The sequence below is a fragment of the Phoenix dactylifera genome, chromosome 6 (assembly GCF_009389715.1).
Source record: "Phoenix dactylifera cultivar Barhee BC4 chromosome 6, palm_55x_up_171113_PBpolish2nd_filt_p, whole genome shotgun sequence".
NCBI classification, from domain to species: domain Eukaryota; kingdom Viridiplantae; phylum Streptophyta; class Magnoliopsida; order Arecales; family Arecaceae; genus Phoenix; species Phoenix dactylifera.
In genome coordinates this window covers 3,036,577-3,061,616 of record NC_052397.1, presented here as the reverse complement: position 1 = coordinate 3,061,616, position 25,040 = coordinate 3,036,577, and the positions used below count along the sequence as shown (strand labels likewise).

The 25,040-nt window shown below is 37.5% G+C and overlaps 1 protein-coding gene and 1 long non-coding RNA gene across 6 annotated transcripts in view; one reads left to right on the top strand and one right to left on the bottom strand.

Annotated features, from left to right (window-relative positions):
* LOC103713720 (probable cyclic nucleotide-gated ion channel 20, chloroplastic) overlaps positions 1–21,219 on the bottom strand; it is a 31,004-nt gene extending 9,785 nt beyond the window's left edge. For 3 of the 5 annotated variants that reach the window (XM_039127114.1, XM_039127117.1, XM_039127118.1), the window contains exons 1-10: positions 21,138–21,203; positions 19,380–19,420; positions 18,837–19,288; positions 18,000–18,188; positions 16,037–16,135; positions 14,105–14,242; positions 4,950–5,198; positions 4,301–4,552; positions 3,548–3,693; positions 1,679–1,756 (exon numbers count right to left, since the gene is read on the bottom strand). In XM_039127114.1, coding sequence (XP_038983042.1) covers positions 1,679–1,756; positions 3,548–3,693; positions 4,301–4,552; positions 4,950–5,198; positions 14,105–14,242; positions 16,037–16,135; positions 18,000–18,188; positions 18,837–19,247 — 1,562 coding nt within the window. In that variant the 5' untranslated portion in view covers positions 19,248–19,288; positions 19,380–19,420; positions 21,138–21,203. Of the gene's footprint in view, positions 1–1,678; positions 1,757–3,547; positions 3,694–4,300; positions 4,553–4,949; positions 5,199–14,104; positions 14,243–16,036; positions 16,136–17,999; positions 18,189–18,836; positions 19,289–19,379; positions 19,873–21,137 lie in introns of those variants that run through there. The other 2 variants (XM_039127116.1, XM_039127115.1) reach the window with 2 other exon arrangements.
* On the top strand, positions 11,478–13,849 carry LOC120110986. The gene is made up of 3 exons (XR_005512109.1): positions 11,478–11,532; positions 12,876–12,925; positions 13,686–13,849. It is a non-coding gene; the product is annotated as an uncharacterized LOC120110986 (long non-coding RNA).
* Positions 21,220–25,040: the final 3,821 nt, after the last annotated feature.

Sequence of the window (25,040 nt, the reverse complement as noted above, 5' to 3'; positions counted from 1 at the left end):
ATTTAGCTCAAAATCAAACATGTGTTTTAAGTGGTTTTATCCTTGTGAGCTTATGAATGTACCGAGCATGAACCTTAATGTAAAACATCATGAATGAATTTTGTTAATGAAGATTTGTCAAAACCACTTTCCAACATGATTGGCACTAAAGTTCATTTTCCAAATAAATCATTACCATGTTTAATATTCCTTTAAGATGAGTACAATGTGGGCATTAGGTCGGGCTAAAGACTAACCTCCAAGACCAAAAAAATTTTCACTACAAAGGAGTTACTTCTAAACCACTCAATCTATCTATATTTAGATAAAAATGTGAAAACATAAATTATATTCCTAGATTATGCAAACAAATGTATGTATTTGAATAAATGGAGATACAAGAAAAATTTTTGAACCATCTGCAGCAGCAGAACTAAGACCTAGCTCTCCTCAAACCTAGCAAGGGTTAACATCTACATGCTTAGATAATCCTAGGCTCTAACTCTAAAGAGACTAAAACTTCTATGCCATGATTGACAAAGACTAGCCATTGATGCTGACATGCACATTCTGCTATACAGTTTGTTCCCACATCTTTTTACTTTTCTTTACATAACTATATGCTTCTCCATATTCATCTCCATAGATTGATGTAAATGTAGGTGCCACATTTTGGAGGCTTGCAGGCTAACACCATCAGGCTAAGAAGAGTTTGAATGATGAATTATATAGTGAGTTAGGCAATGCACTTGAACAGAATGGAGTTCATAAAAGCAACCATGTCATCAAGGACTTGGCCTAGATTCTTGTATTGTTATAGCCAAGCATTTCTAATAAAAGCTATTTTTTGATGTTGTAAATAATGGGATAGAAATTCTTGAAACAGAAAAGACAATGACAGAGATCTTATAAGAAACTATTTTTGTTCCAAAATATAAATAGCTCAGGAAAGTTGAATTTAATTGGTAAAAATCAAGAAATATTAACCAAAAGTGCTTGATAAAAATGCACTAAAGAGCATAACTTCCAAATTTCAAGATGCATTCGAGTTTCTTCCAACCAATAGGCAGATGAGGGGATCAGGTGTACTTCATGCTTCTAGGAGCTGCATTAAGCAATCTCATTTGTATCCCTCTATTCCCCTACAAGTTAAAGGATGAGGTTAAAATTTATCAGGTACTTATGTATTCCACAAGAATTCTTGTTTTTCTTACCATATAATTAGTGCAAGGTTATTAATAACATGAGTTTCTGTGTTTTCTTTACTATTAATTATGTAAAGTTTTGCAACCACTTATTTTTACTTCCATGAATCTGTGAATAAATTAAATCTTAGTGCTTATTTTATTAGATGAATTTTACTACAACCGATCAAGCTGCTAGAATTAGTAATATAATTTTTAAGAAAGAGTCAACAACACAGCAACCATCAGAGAGAAGGAAGAATTGCATAGAGAAATACAGAAAAAGAAGAAAAAAAAAGTATTTAGAAACTGGCTACTACTGTAAAATAGATCATAATGCACCGCATCATCAATCTTGATATACATAAAAGTAAAACCAAGCCAATAGAAAATTACATAATATAGAAGGTAATAAATTAAAAAGAAAAATAAGACTGAAAAAGGATACATTAAGAATATGAAATAGATAATTAAGACTCAAATCAAACATTCAAAGGTCTATTAGTCAGTCAAACCTCTGCAGATCTTCTGGCAAGCGTCGATGGCTCATCCATTGCTCAAAATCACGTTGTCTTATTTGCATTTCAAATCTCCTAATAAAGTGAGATACATAAATATCATTAGATGGGAGGCTCAAGGTATAATAAATATAGGTATATGGAATAGCATACAACAATTTCCTACTAATAAATAAGAAAATACAACTGGACTTGTCAGTATTACCTGCATAAAGAATCAATTCATGGGACTTTTCAAGAATATCAGTGGATTAGCTACTGTCATATTAATTCCATGAAAAAATGGAAGTATTTGGAAAACATAGATACCCTTAATATTTACAATATACATTGAGAAAAAACTTTGTCTTCAGTGGATCATGCACCCTGACTTGGTCGTCCAACTTCATACCATTGGATCACCTAGCTAACAGGATATTTGGATCAGAATTCATGTCATTGTCTTGATAACAAAAATATAGCTCTATATAAATATATATATATGGATGTATGTTTTTTTTTTTTTTTTTTGCTTAAGAGGATGTATGTTTTCTGTGACTGTGATTCCATACACATATATATATCATTGATCATATTAAGGAATTGATGTTACAAATTAATAAATTCACAGCAACTATTAACCCAAATATGGTTTTTACAGTGTTGTGTAACAGCCATATGGAAAGAAGAACTTGTGCATATTCTGGACTCAAGGGCACATGTGATTATGTTATGGATTTTGGCAATGCCCATATTGAGGCACTTCTTGAGAGCAAAACAGTACAGTTCAGAATTCATATTCAAATATGGAGATAACCAAGCAGTTTGATCAAAATATAACCTATTTATGATTCGGTAAGACAAACATCATATTATATAAAAATCACAACAGAATTTGTTTAACTATAGAAATGGATCGGTAGCAGCAACTAGATTATTTTAGAGTGCAACATTAGATCTGGTCCCAATCTGTCTCTGTACTTATCAACAACATGGGATAGCAATATGCCAGCAAATTAATTTCTTGATCAAGAACATTTCCTCAAAGCAATCCTATAGACATTGATTATCTTCATATATTTGGAATCCTTGTTTTATTAGCATGTTTGTATGCATAAAGATATCATAAGCACAGAACTACCCAGTACCAACACAGATGTGATGGGAAATTGCAAATGTTGCCGCCTATATTCTCATGGTATTGAATTCCATCCAATTAGCGAATCAGAGAAAAGAAAAGAGAATAGGAAAGAAAGAACAAAGAATATAGTAAAGAGGACAGTGTGTCCCAAAAAAGATAGAATTTAGACAATTTATATAAATAGTCTAAATCTTCATTGGTCCAATACATTGCTGTGCTTCGAGGCCTCAAAACTGTAATGTGATCCTCAATGGTGGTTCAGTGGCTAAAAAATAGAGGAATGGTGGCAAAAAGGAAAGAAGTTAGAAAAGGAGCAGAATGTGGAGGGCATAGCTCTTATGATAATTAAGGCATCAGAACTGAGAGGACTAGCGTACCCCTATCTGGAAGATGGCCACTTATGGCATTGTTGATCATTATACAAATTTAAGCAAGAAAACAGGCATCTGAGGCATGTAACCAAGGCCTGACAAATGACAGACAAGCCAATAGCTCTTTTACACCTGAAGTATATAGATTTCTGAGCATGCAATAATATTTTCTTGAACCATAAAAGAGCATAAGCAGCAACCAAAGGTCAATAATGGAAAAATATTTAACGTTTTAAACGTCCACCCAGACAAAAGCATGTGTTTGACCAAAGCTATGATTTCTTACACATCAAAGGTAGTCAACAATTTTTTATGTCAAGAACTGATATGAAAAAGAATCTGGCATAATGTGTGAGTAGTTTGTAATTTGCATACCTCCTACCAAGAGCCGATAGAAAGTTCTGAATATTTCCAAGTAGCCAAGCAAAAAGCAACAGTCCCAATCCAATGAGAAAAGTAGTGAACAGAATCTCCCCCACTTTATAAGATGGAATTTGGTTCCCAACTAGTGTAGCCATTTGCTAAGACAGAAAAACAAATTAACTTTTAAAACATCAAAATACAGTTCACGTTATGTTAGCATACAACGTTACAACTAACATATTTTCATTTTAAAAACTTCAACACACTTTGTATAGGATGATTAGGGTGCTTAAATTGACATTTCTTCCATATCTTTTAGGAAAACATAATATTAAGAAATAAGAAGCAAGAAAAATATGGAAATGCATATGGAGGCGCAAACAGGCTGGGCATACCAAACATGTCAAAGTGTATGGTTGATATCCTTTATCAATAGGAGGGCGATATGGTGGATACCATACCATACCTTGGTTTATATAGATTTGATAGTTGATATTTTAAACCTTTATACAAAGGCAACAAAATCATTTCCATATCTTTCAAACTTGAATATCTCAACATAATATAAAATAATTCATAAAAGTTTTACATTACATATAACAGTAACTACTTAGAGTCAAAATCGTGCATAACATACATTGCAGTATGAAAGAACACATTACATCAAAATTTATTTTGTGTTCCAAATCTCATGCAAAACAAAATGATATCAGTTTTAGGACCAAAAGCAAAAACATTTAAAGGGAAGTTGAAAGGATAACATACCAGGAAACCCCAACACAATGCATAAATAAGTCGTGTGATGATACTAGGTTGCATAGTTAAGAGAACAGCTTGATTAAAAATTCCATATGTGTAACTACCATCTGTAGTAAAGCAATCACTAGAGTTTGAATCCTTTAACCATTCTTGCCAAGCTGATATTGGATTTTTATTCCCATGTCCACATTCAATGAATGATTCACAATGCAAGATATGAGAATCAGAGCAGGCGCCCCGTAGACATTCATTAACCCTCTGAAACAGAAAAATGTAAAGTTAAAAATATGCAGAGTCATGAACAGGTTAATGTTGCATTATACTTTTCCTAAGGATTGGGATCAGGATCAAAATATATGCATGGATGCAGGTTAGACCTGCAGCAAAGAGAAAATAAGGCTTCTAATTCAGGGATGAGACATAGGTAACTTTGAAACTAGTGATCAAAGTATCATGTCCGTAGAGTGGTTGACAGGGATATTTGAATCTGATCCTCCTCCAAAGTCCAAACACAGTATAGAAGTCCCTTGTGCATAGCAGAAAGCATGAAGCAGACATAAAGATTCTACTTCAGCTAAACTTGACCCTATACAATCTCCATTATGGAAGTGGATTATATCAAGCAAGCATGTATGTCAGAAAGGCTTTTACCAACCTGTAACCCAAAGATGTACCAGATTGCACCCACAACATGTCCAGACAATAAATACATAAGCACATTCATAACAAAACTTGTCCATGCCGACTCAAATACGAAGCCACCTGTTGACCGACCAGCTAGCAATTGGAAAAATTTAATCATTCTTGGTATATACTGAATTGTAACTGTTAAGCATAAGATATCTCTTGCATAGATTCCTGCTGTTGGTTCCACAGCTTCTGGTATGACGAACAATAGCATAATCTTCATCAGAAACAGAAGAGAAAAGATTCTTGGTAAGTACAAAGGACCAAAAAAGCCACAGCCAGAAAATATGCTTTGGATCCTAGTTTTTTATAGCATGAGTATGCTACTGAAAAAGAACTGTATGACCATAAATACTGTTTCAAAGAAATAATGCGGCAGCAGCAGTTTCATGATTTGGAGCAAGAACAACATTAACCAGCTGCATTTCTTAAATACATATCAAGGATTTACAAGCTGACCACAAGCCATTGGAACTATTTGTTTTAGGTTGTATTCTGAGAGACAATATGGTATAAGCAGTTTCTTATATTTCAAGCACAAATAGCATCAACTAGCTCTAATTTTTGAATAAAAATCAGTGATTCAAGTGTTGCAGGCACCGGCACAATATATGCCAGCTAGTAGCTGGCATAGCATGTGCTATGCAGTGTCTCATGACATGCTGGATGTGTCAACCATGGTCCAACCATGATTCATCTGCCACAGGGATGGGGGAAGGGGGCAGTTTAAAGGTAGCAACTTAACATGCAACAAAGGCCTAATATTAATCCTAACTTAAATCAAAAAAAGAAATCTAACTTATTCATATTGCATTTTTCAGAAAAAAGAACATGTGAATTACAATTGGAGGAACAAGTGTTCCTTGTGTTCATGAAAAAGAGGAATTTCGTGACACAAGCTGGGACCAAAGTCAATAACAGCAGTAATATCATGGTAGATAAGGAGTGACAGAGATGAGTGCTGGTTTGCTCATTATGGGCCATTTGCTATGTGAATTTTGGCTGTCAGTCTTGAGAGTTCAAGGCTCCTAACAATTGTGACAACTGACAACTATGGAGTCTCAATGTGCAAAGAAGAGGCCTATTTCCCTCCGTCGAAGAAAACCTCCATGTAGCTCCATTCTTGCAGGTCAATATGTGACAGCAGGCTTGATACCTAGTACTGACACAGTGTCGAGTGGCAATGGTAGGCCAGCATAGTACATGCTAACACATGGATTGGCACAGGATGACGCTTATATCCTTGATACAAATGCAAAATATACTATACCAAATTACCAATGCATAGTAATAGCCTGGCACTGTACATGCCAATGCATGGAATGGCAGAGTACAAGGAAAAAAAAGTACATAGCTACTTTGCACTCAAAATTATTATGCATAATGGACAAAAGAATGAGTTCATTTACACCAAAACCTTGAGTTTCTCTAGTCATAAAATATTTTATTATTATTAGGGTAATGGCAGAAACTGCAGTCCGACTTTTGATGACAGTGACCTTATTTCATGTTTTAACACACCTAATTTACTCATTCATGTAATACAAGAGCAATAGGCTTTCACATGTAAGAAAAATAAACAATAAAACTCACTATCAGTTAAGCAGAGTTTATTCTAACTTCACACTAAATGGAAAGACAACATGTAAAATTGATGAAGAAGAGAGAGGAAAGACTAAGGGTGGGGTGAAGAAAATACCAGAAGAAAAAAAGTGTGATGGATGGAGCCAATCCTCATGTCACGCCCCTGCCTCTGCGAGGCACGTGAGGCACCTAGTGCCCACGTGGGGGCCACATGAGGGGGGGACTGCGGGGCTCTCCTGCCAGATATTGTCCGGTTCTGAGGCTTCACGCAAGCGTCCTTCACCCCTCCCCGGTTTTGTTTTCCACCCAAAACGCGTCTGCAGGATTTGGAGTCACCCGCCTCATATGCCCAGGCTCTGGAACGAGTCTTTCCGATGTGGGACTATTGGGCCTCACACCCTTCCCACCATCGGACAAGAGCCGTCCTCGGCTTTGATACCAAATGTCACGCCTCCACCTCTGCGAGGCACGTGAGGCACCTAGTGCCCACATGGGGGCCACATGAGGGGGGACCGCGGGGCTCCCCTGCCAGATATTGTCCGGTTCTGAGGCTTCACGCAAGCGTCCTTCACCCCTCCCCGGTTTTGTTTTCCACCCAAAACGCGTCTGCAGGATTTGGAGTCACCCGCCTCATATGCCCAAGCTCTGGAACGAGTCTTTCCGATGTGGGACTATTGGGCCTCACACCGAATGAATTTTTATCTCTGAGGCAGACAGATGATATGACTGTGCTAGAATATGCCAACAAATTTACTAAGCTGGGTCGGTTCTGCCCTCAGATGATAGAGATTGAGAGAAGCAAGGCTAATAGATTTGAGCAAGGCTTAAGGGACGAAATTCGATCCCGGTTGTCAGTTCTGATTTTTACCAGCTACGGAGAGGCCCTGGAGAGAGCACTGAAGGTAGAAGCAGATCTGAAGAAATCAGGGAAGGAAAGAGGTGAGCAGAAAAGGGCCGAGACGTCAAGAAATCTAATGAACCGACCAAGAAACTTTGAAGGCCCTCCTAACAAGAAGAAGAAATTTAAGGCTTGTTATTACGGTGACAAAATGCATTCTGGTCCTTGCTCGAAGAGGATGGGAGCCTGTTTTATATGTGGGCAGCCAGGACACATAGCCAGAGATTGCCCGAACAAAAAGAAGGTTGAATCTGGACCTTCTAGACCGACTGATCATATGCAGAGAGGAGCTGCACGGGTGTACGCACTGACACGACAGGATGCTAGTGCCAGTGACACAGTTGTGGCAGGTATGATTCCCATCAACTCTGTTGATGCTTCAGTACTATTTGATTCTGGCGCTACACATTCCTTTATATCCTCCAAGTTCTCTGCATCCTTGCATCTTATGCCTGATAAGTTAGATGAGCCTTCACTTGTTGCTACCCCTCTCAAGAAGACAGTAGTGGTGGATTCTGTTCATAAAAACTGCATAATTCAGATAGAGGACAGAAAATTATTGGCTGACTTAGTACTATTAGACATGTATGATTTTGATGTCATCCTTGGTATGAATTGGCTGTCTGAATATCATGCTCACATTGATTGCTTTGGTAAGAGGGTAGTGTTTCAGATACCTGGTGAACAGGAAATCTTCTATCAGGGTGATGCACCCACTATGAATCCCTCTTTGCACATTATATCTGCAATGAGTGCAAGAAAGGCCCTCAGAAAGAGGTGTCAGGCCTACCTAGCTTGTATGGTAGACACTACAAAAGAAACAAGGCTAGAGGATATCCCTGTTGTGAGAGAGTATCCAGAAGTATTCCCTGATGATCTACCTGGATTACCTCCTAATCGGGAGATTGATTTTCGGATCGATCTCTTACCGGGTGTTGGGCCTCGAAGGCTCCTTATCGGATGGCCCCGGCAGAGCTAAGAGAGTTGAAGGTTCAGCTACAGAAACTTCTAGAGAAGAAATTCATCCGTCCGAGTGTTTCACCATGGGGAGCTCCTGTACTATTTGTCAAGAAGAAGGATGGAAGTATGCGGCTGTGTATTGATTACCGGGAGTTGAACAAGGTGACAGTGAAGAACAAATACCCTCTGCCCCGGATTGATGATTTATTTGATCAGCTACAAGGTGCCCAAGTCTTCTCCAAGATAGATCTGCGATCTGGGTATCATCAATTGAAAATCCTAGCAGATGATGTGCCGAAGACTGCATTTCGAACCAGGTATGGGCACTATGAATTTTTAGTTATGCCATTTGGACTAACCAATGCGCCAGCTGCTTTTATGGATCTGATGAACAGGATCTTTAAGCAGTATTTGGATCAGTTTGTTATTGTTTTCATTGATGATATACTAATCTATTCTAAGAGCAAAGAAGAACATGAAGATCACTTGAGAGTGGTATTACAGATTCTTCAGGAGAATAGATTATATGTCAAACTGAGCAAATGTGATTTCTGGCTGGATAGTATTGCATTTCTTGGTCATGTAATCTCTAAAGAAGGGGTGTCAGTGGACCCAAAGAAAATAGAAGCAGTGGTGGATTGGCCTCGTCCTACTAATGTCACTGAAATCAGAAGCTTCTTGGGTTTGGCTGGTTATTATAGAAGATTTGTGGAAGGATTCTCTCGGATCGCTACTCCTTTGACTCGTCTGACCCAGAAACGAGCAAAGTTTGTATGGAGTGAAGATTGTGAGCAAAGTTTTCAAGAGCTAAAGCAAAGGCTGGTATCTGCTCCTATTCTTACTTTGCCAACCAGTACTGGGGGTTTCATCATCTATAGTGATGCCTCCAAGAAAGGATTGGGCTGTGTACTAATGCAGAATGATAAAGTAGTAGCCTATGCCTCTAGACAGTTGAAGCCATATGAGCAGAACTATCCGACACATGATTTGGAGTTGGCAGCAGTGGTTTTTGCTCTGAAGATTTGGCGACATTATCTATATGGTGAGCTTTGTGAGGTTTTTACTGATCATAAAAGCCTAAAGTATATATTTACTCAGAAAGAATTAAACATGAGGCAAAGAAGATGGCTTGAGCTACTAAAAGATTATGATCTAAGCATCAAATATCATCCGGGAAAGGCTAATGTTGTGGCAGATGCTCTCAGTAGGAAGTCAGCAGTGGGCTCTATATCTTTGCTTACCACTCAGAAGCAGATTTTGAAAGATTTTGATATGATGCAGATCGAGGTGATTACCAAGGGTGCTGGAAGTATGTTGGCTAGTTTGTTGGTGCAACCTACCTTGATAGAAAGAATAAAAGCTGCTCAACAGACAGATGCACATTTATGTCAGCTTAGAAATGATGTGGAGAGAGGGTTACGACCCGAACTCCGAATCCACCCGGATGGTACTCTGCATTTTGGCAGTAGATTATGTGTGCCCAGGGATGCTGATCTAAAAAGAGAGATTCTGGAGGAAGCTCATCAGTCTCGTTTCTCTATTCATCCCGGCAGCACTAAAATGTATAAAGATTTACGGAAACATTTCTGGTGGAACGGCATGAAGAAAGAGATAGCAGGATTTGTAGCTCGGTGCTTGGTATGTCAGCAAGTAAAAGCTGAGCATCAGAGGCCGGCTGGTTTACTAGAACCACTAGAGATTCCAGAGTGGAAATGGGAGCACATTACTATGGATTTTGTTACTGGGCTTCCAAGGACAGTAAGAAGGAATGATGCAGTATGGGTGATTGTTGATCGCCTCACGAAGTCAGCTCACTTTTTACCTTTTAGGGTTGGCACTTCACTTGACAGGCTGGCTCAGAGGTATATTGATGATATTGTGCGCTTACATGGGGTACCAGTAAGCATTGTATCTGATCGGGACCCCCGCTTTGTATCTGGATTTTGGAGAAGCTTCCAGACTGCTATGGGCACTGATCTGAGACTCAGCACTGCTTATCACCCTCAGACTGATGGTCAGTCAGAGAGGACGATCCAGACCCTGGAGGATATGCTGCGGACTAGTACTGTTGATCTGGGAGGTTGCTGGGATGATCATATATCACTAGTGGAGTTTGTTTACAATAATAGTTATCATTCTAGCATCCAGATGGCACCTTATGAAGCCTTGTATGGAAGAAAATGTCGGTCTCCTTTACATTGGATGATGTTGGAGAGAAGAAGTTGTTGGGCCCTGAATTAGTTCAGAGTGCTAGGGAGAAGATTCTACTGATCAGGAAAAGGCTCAAGGCAGCACAAGATAGACAGAAAAGCTGGGCAGATAAGAAAAGAAGAGAAGTGAAATTTCAGGAGGGGGACTTTGTATTCTTAAAAGTTTCACCTTCGAAAGGTGTTACAAGATTTGGAAGACATAGTAAATTGAATCCTCGCTACATTGGACCCTTTGAGATTCTTGCCAGAGTAGGGGAGGTTGCTTACAGACTGGCTTTGCCACCAAAGTTATCCAGTGTGCATAATGTCTTTCACGTTTCTCTTCTACGGAGATACATTCCTGATCCCAGCCATATAGTACAGCACGAGCCCCTGCAGATTGATAGAGACCTGACTTATGAAGAGTATCCTTTACGCATCATTGATCATAAGGAGCAGGTCCTGAGGCGACGTATCATCCACTATGTGAAAGTTCAGTGGAGCAACCATTCGGAGAGAGAGGCCACATGGGAACTTGAGGAGGATATGCGAGCGAGACATCCGCAACTCTTTGACAATGCAGGTATGTAAATTTCGAGGACGAAATTTTAATAAGGAGGGGAGAATGTGATAACCGCCCCACTCCCAAGAGAAACGGAGGGGGGGGGCATTACACCGTCGTGCAGGCGTTCGTAACGCCTGATGGTGGGCGGTTACAACCGCCCGCTTTTCCCAGCAATCGGAGGCTACAAGAAGCCTCAATCGGTGGAAAATTTCATCATCCTCTTCCCTCTTCTCCAGTCTCCACTGTCTCTCTCTCACAAACCTTCACGGTTGGCAGGATCCGGTGTTAGACCCACGCCGCCGGAGCAGAGGGCTGCATCGCCGGAGTAGGAGACGAACGATCCCCTTCAAAGCAGGTAAAGCCCTTCTTCATTTATTTTTTTAAGATCTAGCTTAGAGATTAAAAAAAAAAAGACGGGCGTCGGTCGGGGTGGCCGAGCAGCATCGGTCACAGGCCACGGCGGCCGCAGGCCGTCGGCCGCGAGCACCAGTTGCGGCCGGTGTCGCTGACCGGCCGGGCAGCGCTGCCGGCTGTGGCTCAGGCCCTCCCCGAGTCCGATCTCCACTCCACAGGAGAAGAAAGAAGGGGAGGAAGAAAAAGAATAAGAGAGGAAGAGGAAGAATATATATATAAAAAAAAAACATACCGGTGGTTGATCCACAGCCGCAACCGCGGGCGCCGGCCTCGGCCGTGGGCCGCAGGTCATCGGCCGTGGGACGCGGGTCGCCGGCAGCGGGAGGCAGACGCGACCGCGGGCCGCCGATGCGCCCCCGAGCACGACCACGGGCACGGCCGCGGGTGTGGCCGTGGGCGCTGCAGGCCGGCCGCCGGGCGCTGTAGGCCGGCCGCCCGGCGCCATCGGCCGCTGCCCGTTCCTCCCAAGCCTCCCGACCTCGCCCTCCTCCCTCCATGGGAGAAGAAATAAGAAGAAAGGGGGAAGGAGAAATCGGGAGAAGAGAAGAGGAGAAGAAGAAAAAGAAAGAAGAAAGAATGGGAGAAGAAGGTTCGGGAAGAAGGAAGAAAAGAAAAAGAAGAAAAGAAGAAAAAGAAAAGGAAAGGAAAGGAAAAAAAAAAAGAGAGACCCTTAACGGGTCCGACCTAACGGGTCTGATCCGAGTACGGGTCCGAATCTGTTAGGCCCAAATAAAAGAAAAGAAAAATGGGTTTAGCCAAATTTGAAAAAAACCGAGCCCAGTCAGATTGGGCTAAGTCCGGACGAACCCAAACTATAAATTGGGTTAAATCCGAACCAAATTAAGCCCAATTGAGTTGGGTATGAACCTAATTAAGCTGAGTTAGTCTCAGCAGACCCAAATTGAATATGAATCAAGCCCAATTCAAAACCAGTTTAACTAAATTTAGACCGAATTGACTTTGGGCTGACCCTGACTCAAGCCTAGATGAGCCACATTGACCCTGGACCAAAATTAAACCTAATTGGACTTGAAATTGAGCCCAATAACATAATCAGAAGACCAAATTGACCCGATAGGGCTAGACCCAATCAGGAACCGAGCCCAATTCTTTAATTAAAGACCCAATTGACCTACGTGAACCCAATCTGGTTCTAAATCGAGGCCAAGGGCTCTAAATTAAATAAATTGGACTTGAGATGCAAGCAAGTAAATTCATGTTATGATAAATTAGAAAATTATGAAATAAATAGAGAATAATGTGACCCCTATGTGATTTATTTAGGTGATCAAGGATTTGTCATCCGGACGTAAGAAACTGGAAAGCATATTGCTGTAAGTAACCTTGGCACTGATCTTAAAGTTTTTAAAGTACTGTTTATTTACAATTATAAAAATGTATTGGTTATGATATATTTTTCTCAAAATTAGGATCAAGTATATGATTGCATGTAATTCATGAATTTGATTAAAGAGCATCCTTCATGAATATTTGATGGTGTATGAGTTATGAAATTATGATTATGTTAGACTGTATGAAAAATGATATTTGAGGCATGTTTATGCATTTTAAATTATATAATGCCATTTATCATTTTCAAACCTATTTATAATGATTATGATTTATGAAAGAAAAAGAATATGATTTATGAACTCTCAGATAGCTATGACCACCTCTAGAAATAGAGGCCAGTCGACACCCTGGAGCTAGCATCCAAAGAATAATAGGCCCTCTGCCAACGGGTTAAAGTTGGTAACGAATAACAGAATTAGTCGACTAAGATTAACAGGCCCTGTCACGGGATTATAGTGACCATAGCAGCACATCCGTCTGAGAGTATGTTTTATACAGTATGGATAAATGGCAATATTTTTATATGACTTGCATTATTATGATTATGAACTTTTATGGATAGAACATGCATTGCTTTATGACCTGATTTGTGTATATCATCTATAAAATATTTTATTTTACTACAACTGTTGGCTTTTTAATCACTGCATTGGCATAATTGTACTTGATCCAATAAGATAGTACCTGGTTACTTACTGAGCTGTGTAGCTCATACCTTTTTATCTACTTTTTTTTCTACAGATGAATAAGACCACTAGGAGCAGGGAGCTTGATGTTATTCAGGGTTGGGGTAATTGAAAATGTTATGTAATAATCAGATTTTAGAAGCTCTGTACTGTTCCAACTTCTTCACTAATGTTATGACATTAGTAAATGAAACTATTTATTTTTATTATGAAATTTTATGTGGCTTCGTGTTATTGTGTGCATAAGATAGCAATAGCACGGCCGTGTCATGATCCGGATTTGGGGCGTGACACCTCACATATTCCTTAATCCTCTTTCACCTAATTAAGTGCACTACTGGTGAAATTAAATTAAAGTTTTGCCCCTAAATAAGCTACACCAATAATTTATATGCAGAAAAGAAAAAAAAAAAAAAAGATGATGATAACAACTGTTGAAGAGCAATAAGCAACTTGTAAGGAGTAAGATCTCACCTGAGGAAGTGGTAATGCAACACACAGGTCAAGTATAAAATTATGTCGAAGATAATGAAGAGCAATTCTCTTTGGTTGATCAACTAAATCCCCAGCACCCACCACTCTAGATTCAGGAGCCACATATGCCACCCTGAACTGCAGCAAATGATATGATTATATTGATAAGCAAAGTTCAATATAACTTATGCTTATGCAGGTTAGATATATGAAAAATGATTTTATTTCACATGGCTAATTGTCAGATTTACAAAGAGTGAATGATTCATATATACATATAATAGTAAAAATAGGCACAAGCTTTACCAAGCAAACTCTAAGCCTCTGAGGGCTTGTAGACTTCAAAACTCATATAAAAGAAAATGAGACAGGCAACATTTAAGGATGCAATTATTCTGATACAGGGAAGGAATAAAAATTCTGAGGGATCCAAAATGTTGATGTTCCATCTTTTAAATCCTGCAAAATAGGCTATAACAAGCAACTAGTTCTTTACCCTCACGTAGGAAACACATGCTCATTTTTGCACGTGTTGATTAAATATACTAACACAAGAACTAGTAACTGGCTGCTTTTTGTCAGTACTTCTTTGCAATCAGGGAATCTTTTCCATCAGAATAGCAAAGTCTTAAAACATTTCAGACCCAACTATAGTAATAATAACCAAGGGCAATTACCCAGTTATGTTCCAGCAATCTGGGGTCCAGGGAGGGGCATACTAAGGAGACCTAATGTTTGGCCCTTTTTTTTTCTCACAAAGCGGCTGGCATAGGACTCAAACCCCTCTATGTACTAATAAACAATTTTGTGAAAAAGAAGCATAATCATTGATCATAAGCAGAATTCCAACTTTGGTACTCATAATTTGACCACAAGATTGCACAATCAGTGAAATGTTAAAAAGATAACAGCTTTTAGAAGGAAAAAACATTAAATGAGCAAACTTTGAGCATTAAATATGTCAAATACTCATACATTTGCAACTTCATGAGATTTTGTGTTTTCACAATTGCATATATGAAGCATGCACATGGATATGGAATACAAATACAACATTACATGGATATGCCAATACAAGAAGTCTTGAAAGTGTAGGACATGATGTGGCTAGGATATGTCGAGAAATACATGTATTTTATACGAAAATACATGTATAACTATGTAGATATACGTCTACGTACATATATACGGATGTAAAAAAGTATCTATAAAGGATGGTATGCTATTGAAAATTCACAATAACATAGACCATACTTTATACAATAGTATCAACTTTACAAGCTCATAATTTAGTCATCCTTCACCATAGACCCCAGCCTATACTTCATGTTTTATCATTAACATCATAACCTCCAATATTAATATTAACCATTAAAAAGCTAATATTAAAAAAAAGCACGCTCCCCCTCATTTTTGAAGGTATCGAGGTAGCATCTCAAGTGTATATGGGAAGTATCCAGAATATTATTTTTTAATTTTGAAAAATAGGATACTTAACACAAGTATATGACACATATCTGGGAAGTATCTAATGAGTCTTGATACCTGATATGTATCTAATATGGACACCACATGTGATTTGAAGTATCCTTGCTTCCTCAGATTGTATGTATTGGCATTTAAAACTCTATTAAGGCCAAATCAACTTGCAATATGCTAGTCAAAACATGGTAACCCTATTAATCATATGGTTGGTTTGGTCTCTTGATAGAAGTTCTTAATGATTGCAACTTTATTGTCTCATTCTATAGAAAGTAGGCTAGTGTAGGCTAGTATTTTTTTCTTCCCACCTCATCCAAGTTCCAAGTATCAGCATTGTTCAACTAAAAGAGAAAGGATAATTATGAAAAAAAATGCTAGTGAACTGAGACCAATATTATGACGGGATAGGCCTCTTCAAAAGCACCAAGTAGTTTCACCCAAGTAACTGACCTGAAGAAGCATGTGTATGAAGTAGATGAAATCAATTACACTTCTCACAATTGCAAATGATGTTGCCAAGGACCAGTCCATGATTATACACTTGTTGTCCTGCTCTTGAAAGGAAAAAATGGAAAGAAATATTATTATGTACCAAAAATGGACCAAAAAGATTCGAAAGGTTGGGTTCATGCATGAACATATCAGATGAAAGTCATAAAGCTTGATCATGCAAGTGATGCTTTAGATAATTTAGTCCTAAGAATTAAAAAACTGTTAAACAATATGTCATGTAAGCATGATATTTAAAACAATATAAAGCTAAACCAGAAAAATAAGGAATAGTCAATATTGAATATATCTCTTGTCAATATTTTTACAGGTAATATTAAAATGCAAATAAAAAATTAAACCTTGAACAAGGGTCTCCTTAAATATATTTTTTCAACCTAAAAAGAACTATATTCTATTTTAGATTGAATAAAATCTCAATTAAAAAATAAAAAAAAACAACATGTTATTAAGCATATTATGCTACCTTCAAAGGAAAAGAAGAAAAGGAAGTGTAACAATCTTATATTTAACCTCAAGAGGTATATTATTTGCAAGAACGAGAATGCTTCATTGATATATGGTTCTTGCAAGCATTTCTATGCCCCCTTGCCATACATCATTCCCATTGCTGGTCCATTTTTCATCCACAATATTGATCAAAGTAGCGGGTCTGAGGAGGATGCATGACAGTAAGAAAAGCTTTAGCATATATCAGGATATTTGTTCTGAGTTTGTGGTAAACTGACATCAGGTAGCATTAGAAATGAACACACGTAAGAGTACAAGGAGTCGCACCAACAATAGAAAAGGTGCTAAGAAATCCTTTCAGATGGGTGGGCAATGTGCAGCATACACCAAAGACAGATTTAGCGAGGTGGGATCGCAACTATGGATCAGAAAGGAGGACCAAAAGACTAAGAAGATACTTGGATGAAAGTAGCTATGCTATCTATAAAAAAAGATGTGAAAGAATTTGGCATGGACTAAGAAAATAATGGCAAAATAATCCATATATGCATCAGTGGACCACATCAATGTAAAAGACCCCCAAGTAAATAACTTGAGATTCAATAATTATATATTTTAGTTGATAATTGAAAGGAGCTCTTGCTTCCATAGTTGTTCTTTCTATGTTGCATTAATGCAACTTCTAAATTTACCCACTTCTGTGTCGATTCAGACAATTCTGGAAACTAGATCAAATTTAGTTAACTTTTGATCTGCACTACTAGTTGGCATTGGAATTCTGTACCATGAAAAATATAAAGAATGTAATGTATGAACCATCTCTTATATAATTTATGTATTTCCAGAAGGTATGAAGAAGTTAAAAGACAATGTACTTAACTGATTAACTAAAGAGACGAGAAAGAAGTCCAAATAACTGAACAGAGGAAGAACAAAAATTGCTCTTGATGACTCCTGCTGTTTCAATATTTCATAAAGTATCATGCCTATGTTCTGATATCATGATAATAAGCACTTGTATATATTCATATTGTATTGAGGCAAGCTGTGGATGTGTCATGATAAAAAGTTATCATGTTTCAAGTTTTTGAGTTTCTGCTAACAATGGAATAAAACACAAAACATACTATCATGAATGATACTTATTCTCTCCTTCATAATTTTGAAGGCACGGAATAATATGCATATACAAGGATGTTGTCTCAAATCATTGATGCATATAAGTAAATCTGATTAATCCAAATGATTTTAGTGAACTATAAGAAATATGCTAACATACAACCAATTTCTGCTTAGAAAAGAATGAAACATGAGAATTGAAGCTCACCAATTACAAGACTAATTTAATGCATGAGCATAGCATAAAATTACATAATTAAGCTTAAAACAAAAAAGAAATCGTTTGATGGAACCAGGATGTACTCCCTAGATGTAGAAAAAAGCAAATGCATACCATTTGTATAGAGGGAAGCAAGAAAAATATTGGATCAAATACAACCATCAGCAGGCAACAAATAAAAATAAATTGGTTCCATTGTTGGATAACCCTGGTATGTGGATTCATGATTGGAAAATATGAATAAAAACAAGAAGTAATTTTCCTTGCCCCTCCTTCAGCATCCCCATATAGAATTTCATGAAGCTGCACAAGAAAAGAAACAAAGAGAAAGTAAAACACAAATTTAACTAATAATACATGAAAGCTTAGATAATTTATGCTATATAAAGTCATCCATAGTGATATTGAATCCTTCACAGACATTTTTCTTTTAAATTTTAACTAGAAATAATCTAAGAAGAGCAGTATGATCGACCAAAAAAGCTAAGGAGTGATGCAGAACTCGTTAAGCTAAGACAAAAATGTGCTTCAGAGTATTAGCATAAATTTCTTTGATCAATGCTTGATTGGAAAACGAGATAATAGATGATTTGGTCAGTTCAGTGCCCTTCCCTCCGTAATTTTAATTGAAAAAATTCTGCCATCTTTGCTTATATGCGCTGCATGCCTGTATAATGCCATTTTCATGTAACAGTAGTAGAATCCTGGTTCAACAACAATCAAGTACTCTACTTAAACCAGTGAAAGCTCATGTCCGCACTTTTAGGTGAAAGTCAACCTTAAGGTCGTGGTAATTGGTTAACATAACTCCCAGTCATTTCCTTGATAAAATAAGTAGTCTATGATATCCATTCAACATCTAATTATAAATTTTAAACACATGTTACTCATCATAATGGTTGCATAGGTTTCCATGCACAAAAGGAGAGTTTCTGAGGGAAAGAAATGCACCTTGCTATCAAGATGAATTGAACCTCGGAGATGATCCCATTTCACTTTATAAGCTGCTGGACAATTAATGCAATCAGGATTGCTGCATAACGCCAAGCTCCCAGATTTTGGCAGATGCTCATTCCTTCCTTCATGTTTACCATCTGACCGGTTCTTCCGAGCGGTTTCTTCAGGCATTACTGCTGGTAAGTTATGTTGTTTGCCAAACTTGGAGCCAGAAACCTTATCAAGCTTCTGCTTGCCACATAGAGGGATGCTTAAAGGTACAAATTGTGTTGTCCTCTTGCTACACGGATGACCAGTATGAGACACAAAGTCATCCTCATTTTCATAGGATGAACTTGCTGGCTTAGACATGGATGCACTCCCAGCAGTTGAATTTTGATATTCACCTTCTCTGTTTGAAGGCATGGGAATTTGAAATTTGACCCAAACCAGATACTTCTCAAGAGCTGGCCTTGGATAAGAGGACATTTTGAAATGCATGTGAGCAAAATGACAACGACAACAACAACAAAGATGGAAAAAAAAGAGATAAATTACCTTGAATTACTCATCAGTTTGATCAAAAATGTTCCTCGATACTTGAGAGTATTAATGAAAATAAGAAATTATTAGCAAATAAGAAATGAATATGTATATAATTATTTTCCATCTAAAAAAAATTCATAATCTATTTGATGTACAAAATTATTAAATATTAAAATTTTCATGAGATAAAATATGAGCGAATTCAATAGAAAGGACCCTAAGCAGGTTTGAAACTATGATAATTTGGTCAAAAACCACAGTTCCCAAAGCTTGTTTCTACCATATGGAGCTAGCTTTGTGAACTTGATTCACCAGCATTCTTTTAAATAACCTGGACAAAAACAGAAAGATAGAACTGAATATTTTTTTTGCAAGAACTAATCTTTTTCCAAAAACAAATTTAGAACCATGTAACAATTCTAATGTTCATTAAAACAAGAGGATTTAAAGAAATATTTATTTGAAATCTTAAACTATGAGTGGATTCCCAAATCATGTCGGCCAGTGCTAAAGTGATTGGGCTTGGATGGAAGTTACAGGCACAAATTAAAGAAACTTTAAGCACTAATTAAAGGAACCTGCCCTGATGAAGAGCATGATTCCAACAGAAATGAATTAAGCAACTTTTCGGGCAAGGCATGTTGGTCATAAACCCACAGTTGCAATATGACAACTAAAATTTTTGAATGTTATTAATTCTAATAGATTGTCAAGAAAATGGTGAGCTCATTCACAATAAAAATATGACATATCACATTGTACTTCATATCGCGTGCAAAATGACGCCGGTTCGTTATCTTAAATTATATGCTAACAAGCTTCAGGCCTAACTATATATTTCAAAGATGTTTGCAGATTTATTAGTTTTCATGGGCTGATCCACCTTCTGAATCACAAATAACAGAAGCCTTCTTATTCATTTAAAAATTTATAGCATATGCCAAACTTTGGAATTTTGAACCAAAAAAAACCTTGATCAGGATGTGTATCACACATATATATGGTTTCACTATAGTAAACCTCCCAGAAAAGGGGAATTTCTAATCTGTCACAGGTGATGCAACCCCATCTTTAAACCCCATCTTTAAAAATGGGTTTGGTTATTACAGTCAATAGTAGACGCAAAGCTACCAGAGAATAATTTTTCTTTTAAGATTTCAGACTAAAAATAGTAATCCTGAAAGAGATGATAAATATGAAACCACAGAGAATAAATTTCAAGATCTTAGCCTGGCGCAGAATTCCTGAAAAAAAATAAAAGATTAAAAAAACCCATAGTTTGCAAGAAAACATTGTAGCATTTCCTAGAAGAGAAAAAGAATGAAAGAATCTCAAAAAATATTAAAGATTTCACAAGAAAGCATTTTTAAAGAAGAAGCCAAGAAACTCTCGTAAAATTAAAGATTTCATGCCAAAGATAGATATAGAATTCCCGAAAAACGTAAAAGGAACCCCAAAATTTACATGAAAATGATGTCACAGAAGAACCAAGATTCCAGACAAGAATCTCATATTAAAATTCCACAAAAGGGAAAAGAACAAAAAAAGATCCTACAGCTCGCAAGAAAACGATGTTAAAGAACAAGACAAGAAACAAAAATAGTAGCAAAAAATTGGCGACAACGCGAACGAGAACCAGCGCTCGAGAATGTTCGCATGAAAACAGAGAAGGAATTCTTTATACACCAAAAATTTCCCAAGAAAACGTTGTACAAACTTCAAAGAACATGCCAAGACACAAATACTAAAGAAATTGGGGAAGAGGAGAACCTCGTCGCTAGTGAGCCGTCTTCTTCACATGAGAGAGCGAGAAGGAGAGGGAAAGAGCGTTTTGCCTCCAATTCAAAGTTCGAGAGTGACTTCGCATGCAAGCCACCCCTCAAATAAAATTTAAGAAATAAAATGTTTTACATAAACACCCTTCTAAATATTAAATTTTGCATGAATATGTTTTCCAAAATTCATATTTACATAGCATATCCTCGTAAAACACTTATTTTGCTATTCTACCCCTTTTTATCATTATTTTTGCATATATACCCATGCCATCTAAGGCTGCAAATGGGTCGGATCGACCCGAGACCCAACCTGGCCCGATTCGCGTAGACCCGATCCGATCCGAATTTTAGGACCTGCGGATCCGGGTCGGGTCCTAAAATTAGACCTGAATCATTTTCTGGATCGGGTCTGGATTCACCGAACGGATCCGATCCGACCCGAATGGATCGAAGAGAGAAAGAGAGGGGGGAAGCAAAAGAGAGGTTTTTTTTTTTTTTTTTTGTGTGGGTCGTGGCACTATTGGTCTGTGAGGATCCTCTCTCGGTCTATTACACTGTTGATACCTCTGGTGACTCGGTAGCAGGCTTTTTTTTTTCTTTTTTTTCCTTCTGTTTTTTGGTTTCTGTTTTTTTTAACTTTTGCAGGGAGGAAGTGAGGGAACATCGAACTGAATATGGGTCATGTGCCAGTTTTCTGCAATGGAATTGGATTTTGGAAGAAGGTCTGGGATTTTTTTTGTCCTCGTGAGAGGGGAGCCGGGAGACACCAAGTTCCGTCCAATCAGTCATATGGACAAAAAATAGTGTGATATGAAATTTGGCTTGTAGACCGACTTAGTCAGGGGCCATCTGTTCTGACTGGAGGTCAATTGCAAGTCTTTCAAGTCATGGGTCACCCAGCACCTCATAATTATGATATGACCAAATTAGATTTGCCCAAATCCTTTTCCAAAAGTATAAAAAAATGGGACTTGATTTGGATCCGAACCCGACCCGACTCGGATCCGGACCCGAACCCGACCCGAACTCGACTCGGACCCGACCCGATCCGAACTCGACTCGGACCAAATCCGATCCGATCCGATCTTCAACCGGATCGGATCTGGATCCAAAATTAGAACCCGAACAATAAACCGGATCGGATCGAGGTCACTCAAGACCCGACCCAACCCGTTTGCACCCCTAATGCCATCTAACACCATTAAAAAATAAACAGTTTTAAATTAAAATGACCAAAATATTCTTAATGGATAGATGTACAAAAAAAAAAAAAATTAATAAAGCGATCGCGTTGGAGGACAAAAAAATAATTTCAAAATTTTATTTTATTTTTAATTAAAATAAATATGGTTTTTATTAACGGTGTTAGAACTGTTCTATTAGGAGCATTTGTGCAAAAACAGTATCCTATAAAAGCATAAAAATAAATATAAATTTTAAGAAGGTATTTATATAAATTTAATTTTTTAGAAAAATATCTATGCAAAAATAAAATTCTAAAAAATAATATCAATGATAAAATTCTAAAAAATAATATCAATGACAGAGTGGACTTGACAAAGCCATTAACGCTTTCTTCTTTTGGATAGAAACCATCGGGAGTGGGGGTCCCATGTGGGGTTATTTTTCCGAAAAGGGGAAATTGTTTTTGTTGTAAAGATTTCTTTTGTCTGAGGATCATTAGGCAGAACCTCAATATTTCAAATGTTATGTAGTATAATGAGGAATAAAAGGTTCACATAAAGATTTACTCAGGGTGAGATTTCACGGTGACTTTAGCATTTTTGGTTAAGAAAAAAGGAATGTGATAATTACTGAATCTTTTCTTTAATCACTGTATCTTCCATTTAGATTTTTATACTTTTTTATCTAGTATGGAGTCTACTGTTGTTAAGTAAGTTTGCATTTTTGAAAGATTTACATAAACTTTTCATATCACTTTTGCAATTACTGAATCTTTCTTTGATCACTACATTTATGCATGTCTCGTTTACTTACATTTTTTTTCTTTTGCACTGCTATAGCAATTATTGCATGAGATATTTGGATTTGTCACCCAAGCCAAATGGGAAAGTAGTAAAATTTCTCTCATCCAGTAACTGGATATCTGCATGTCTTCTTACATTGTCTTAAGAGTAATGCTAAAAGGCTCCCATCATGTGCACACAAATAATTCTCATGGCAAAAGATGGTTGGTACAATTTGGAGGATTTGTTGCCAAACATGGAGTAGCTTGAGTATGGAGTTGCCAAATCAATAGTTATTAGCCTAGTGAACTTTTCCTGTGATCATAACGAGTGCCCTGAAGTATTTTCTTAATTTTGGAAAGACGATACATAGGTGGGATGTATGTGTCAAACAAATAGGGTCTGCATTCATCTTCTCATTTTGTGGGGTTTGAGTTTTATTGGTGTTAATTTAGATGGATAAGTGCATTTATCATTGTCATTTGTAGCTCCTCCATTCGATGCATTCAAGTATGAGTAATATAATTGGAATAGAAAGCACCAGATTTAGGGTTCGCAAGCCTTCAACTAATCAAAATCTATTTCATATCCAAGTTGTAAAATTCCTCCGTGATTCGACTATAGAGAATTTAGTGCACACAATAATCTTCCTTCTTAAGGAAGAAGATTTGCCCAACAATGGAGCAGCAAGCTAGAAGAAAGAAGCAACAATAAATGAACTCTCGTGTAGCAATAGAGAATAGAAGTAAAAATTTTATTTGATTTAAGATGCTTTTTATAATGGCTAGACAACCCCATTTATAGTTGTATGACACTTTGAGCCTAGCCATTAATATGTCCCGTTCATCGGTTGTTGAAAAGGCTAAAACTTTTACAAATAAGAAAAGGAAAAAAATATTCTCCTTAATAGGATTTGATTTGGTGCAAATATGTTAGAATTTGATATCGAGTTCTTCTAAATTTGTCTACATGCTATTGGTATCAACCTTATTTAATTAGATCTTTATGATTATTTTCTAACTTGTAGTGGCTTTCTAAAATTCACTTAACCCAAATCCAATATCAAATTCTTTTGATCCTTTGGTCAGCCTTTGATATACATGAGTTCAAATATATGTCGGCCAAGTCTATAATATATGCATCATCCTCTCAGAGTGGAGAGAACTTTTCCTCGAGTTGAAAGCTTTGTAGTTCTCTAACAAAGCAAGGAAGAGCTTCCTCAACTCGGCTTCCAACATCCAAGAATCTCTGGCTAGTTTGTCCTTCCAATTCTCCATAGTGTAGTTCTTGGATTATATTCTCTCTCATGAAACAATTTGGAATATAAAATTGAGTTTCGAAGAAGAGAAAACCATTGGCAAGAGAGAAGTTAGGAGTACCTCCATGCTCGAAGAAAGATCAAACAGCTCCAAAATGTGTATCTTCCTTATACATGGGTTTTAGTAGGTCAAAACTCACTATCTTCATAGAGAGTATAAAATGAGTGGAATATGCCAGCAGCTGAGTGCATCTACTACCCAATTCATCGCATCGAACTTGAGCCCGCTCAAAGTTGAACTGTTGGAGGAACATAGCCTATCTTCCATGTCAGTAATTAAGATGGTGATTGCTATTAAGGAAGGACAATGCCTCATGGTCAGAATAAAACAAAAGGTTACATTGTTGATGGTATGGCTTCCAATATTGCAAGGCTTGCAGAATAATATAAAACTCTACGTTGCTAGCAGAGTAGTGGAGGCTGCTTCCCTCCAACTTTTTAATAAAGTAGGCCACTGGTCAACATTCCTGAGAGAGAATAGCCCGATTGCCACTTGGTTCCGTCGCACTTTACCTCAAATAAAATACTGTGACAATGTCAAGTAGCACCAAGATAGATATTTGTTTGTTAACTTTTCAATTTGTGGAGGCTCTTCTCAATGTTGAGCAAT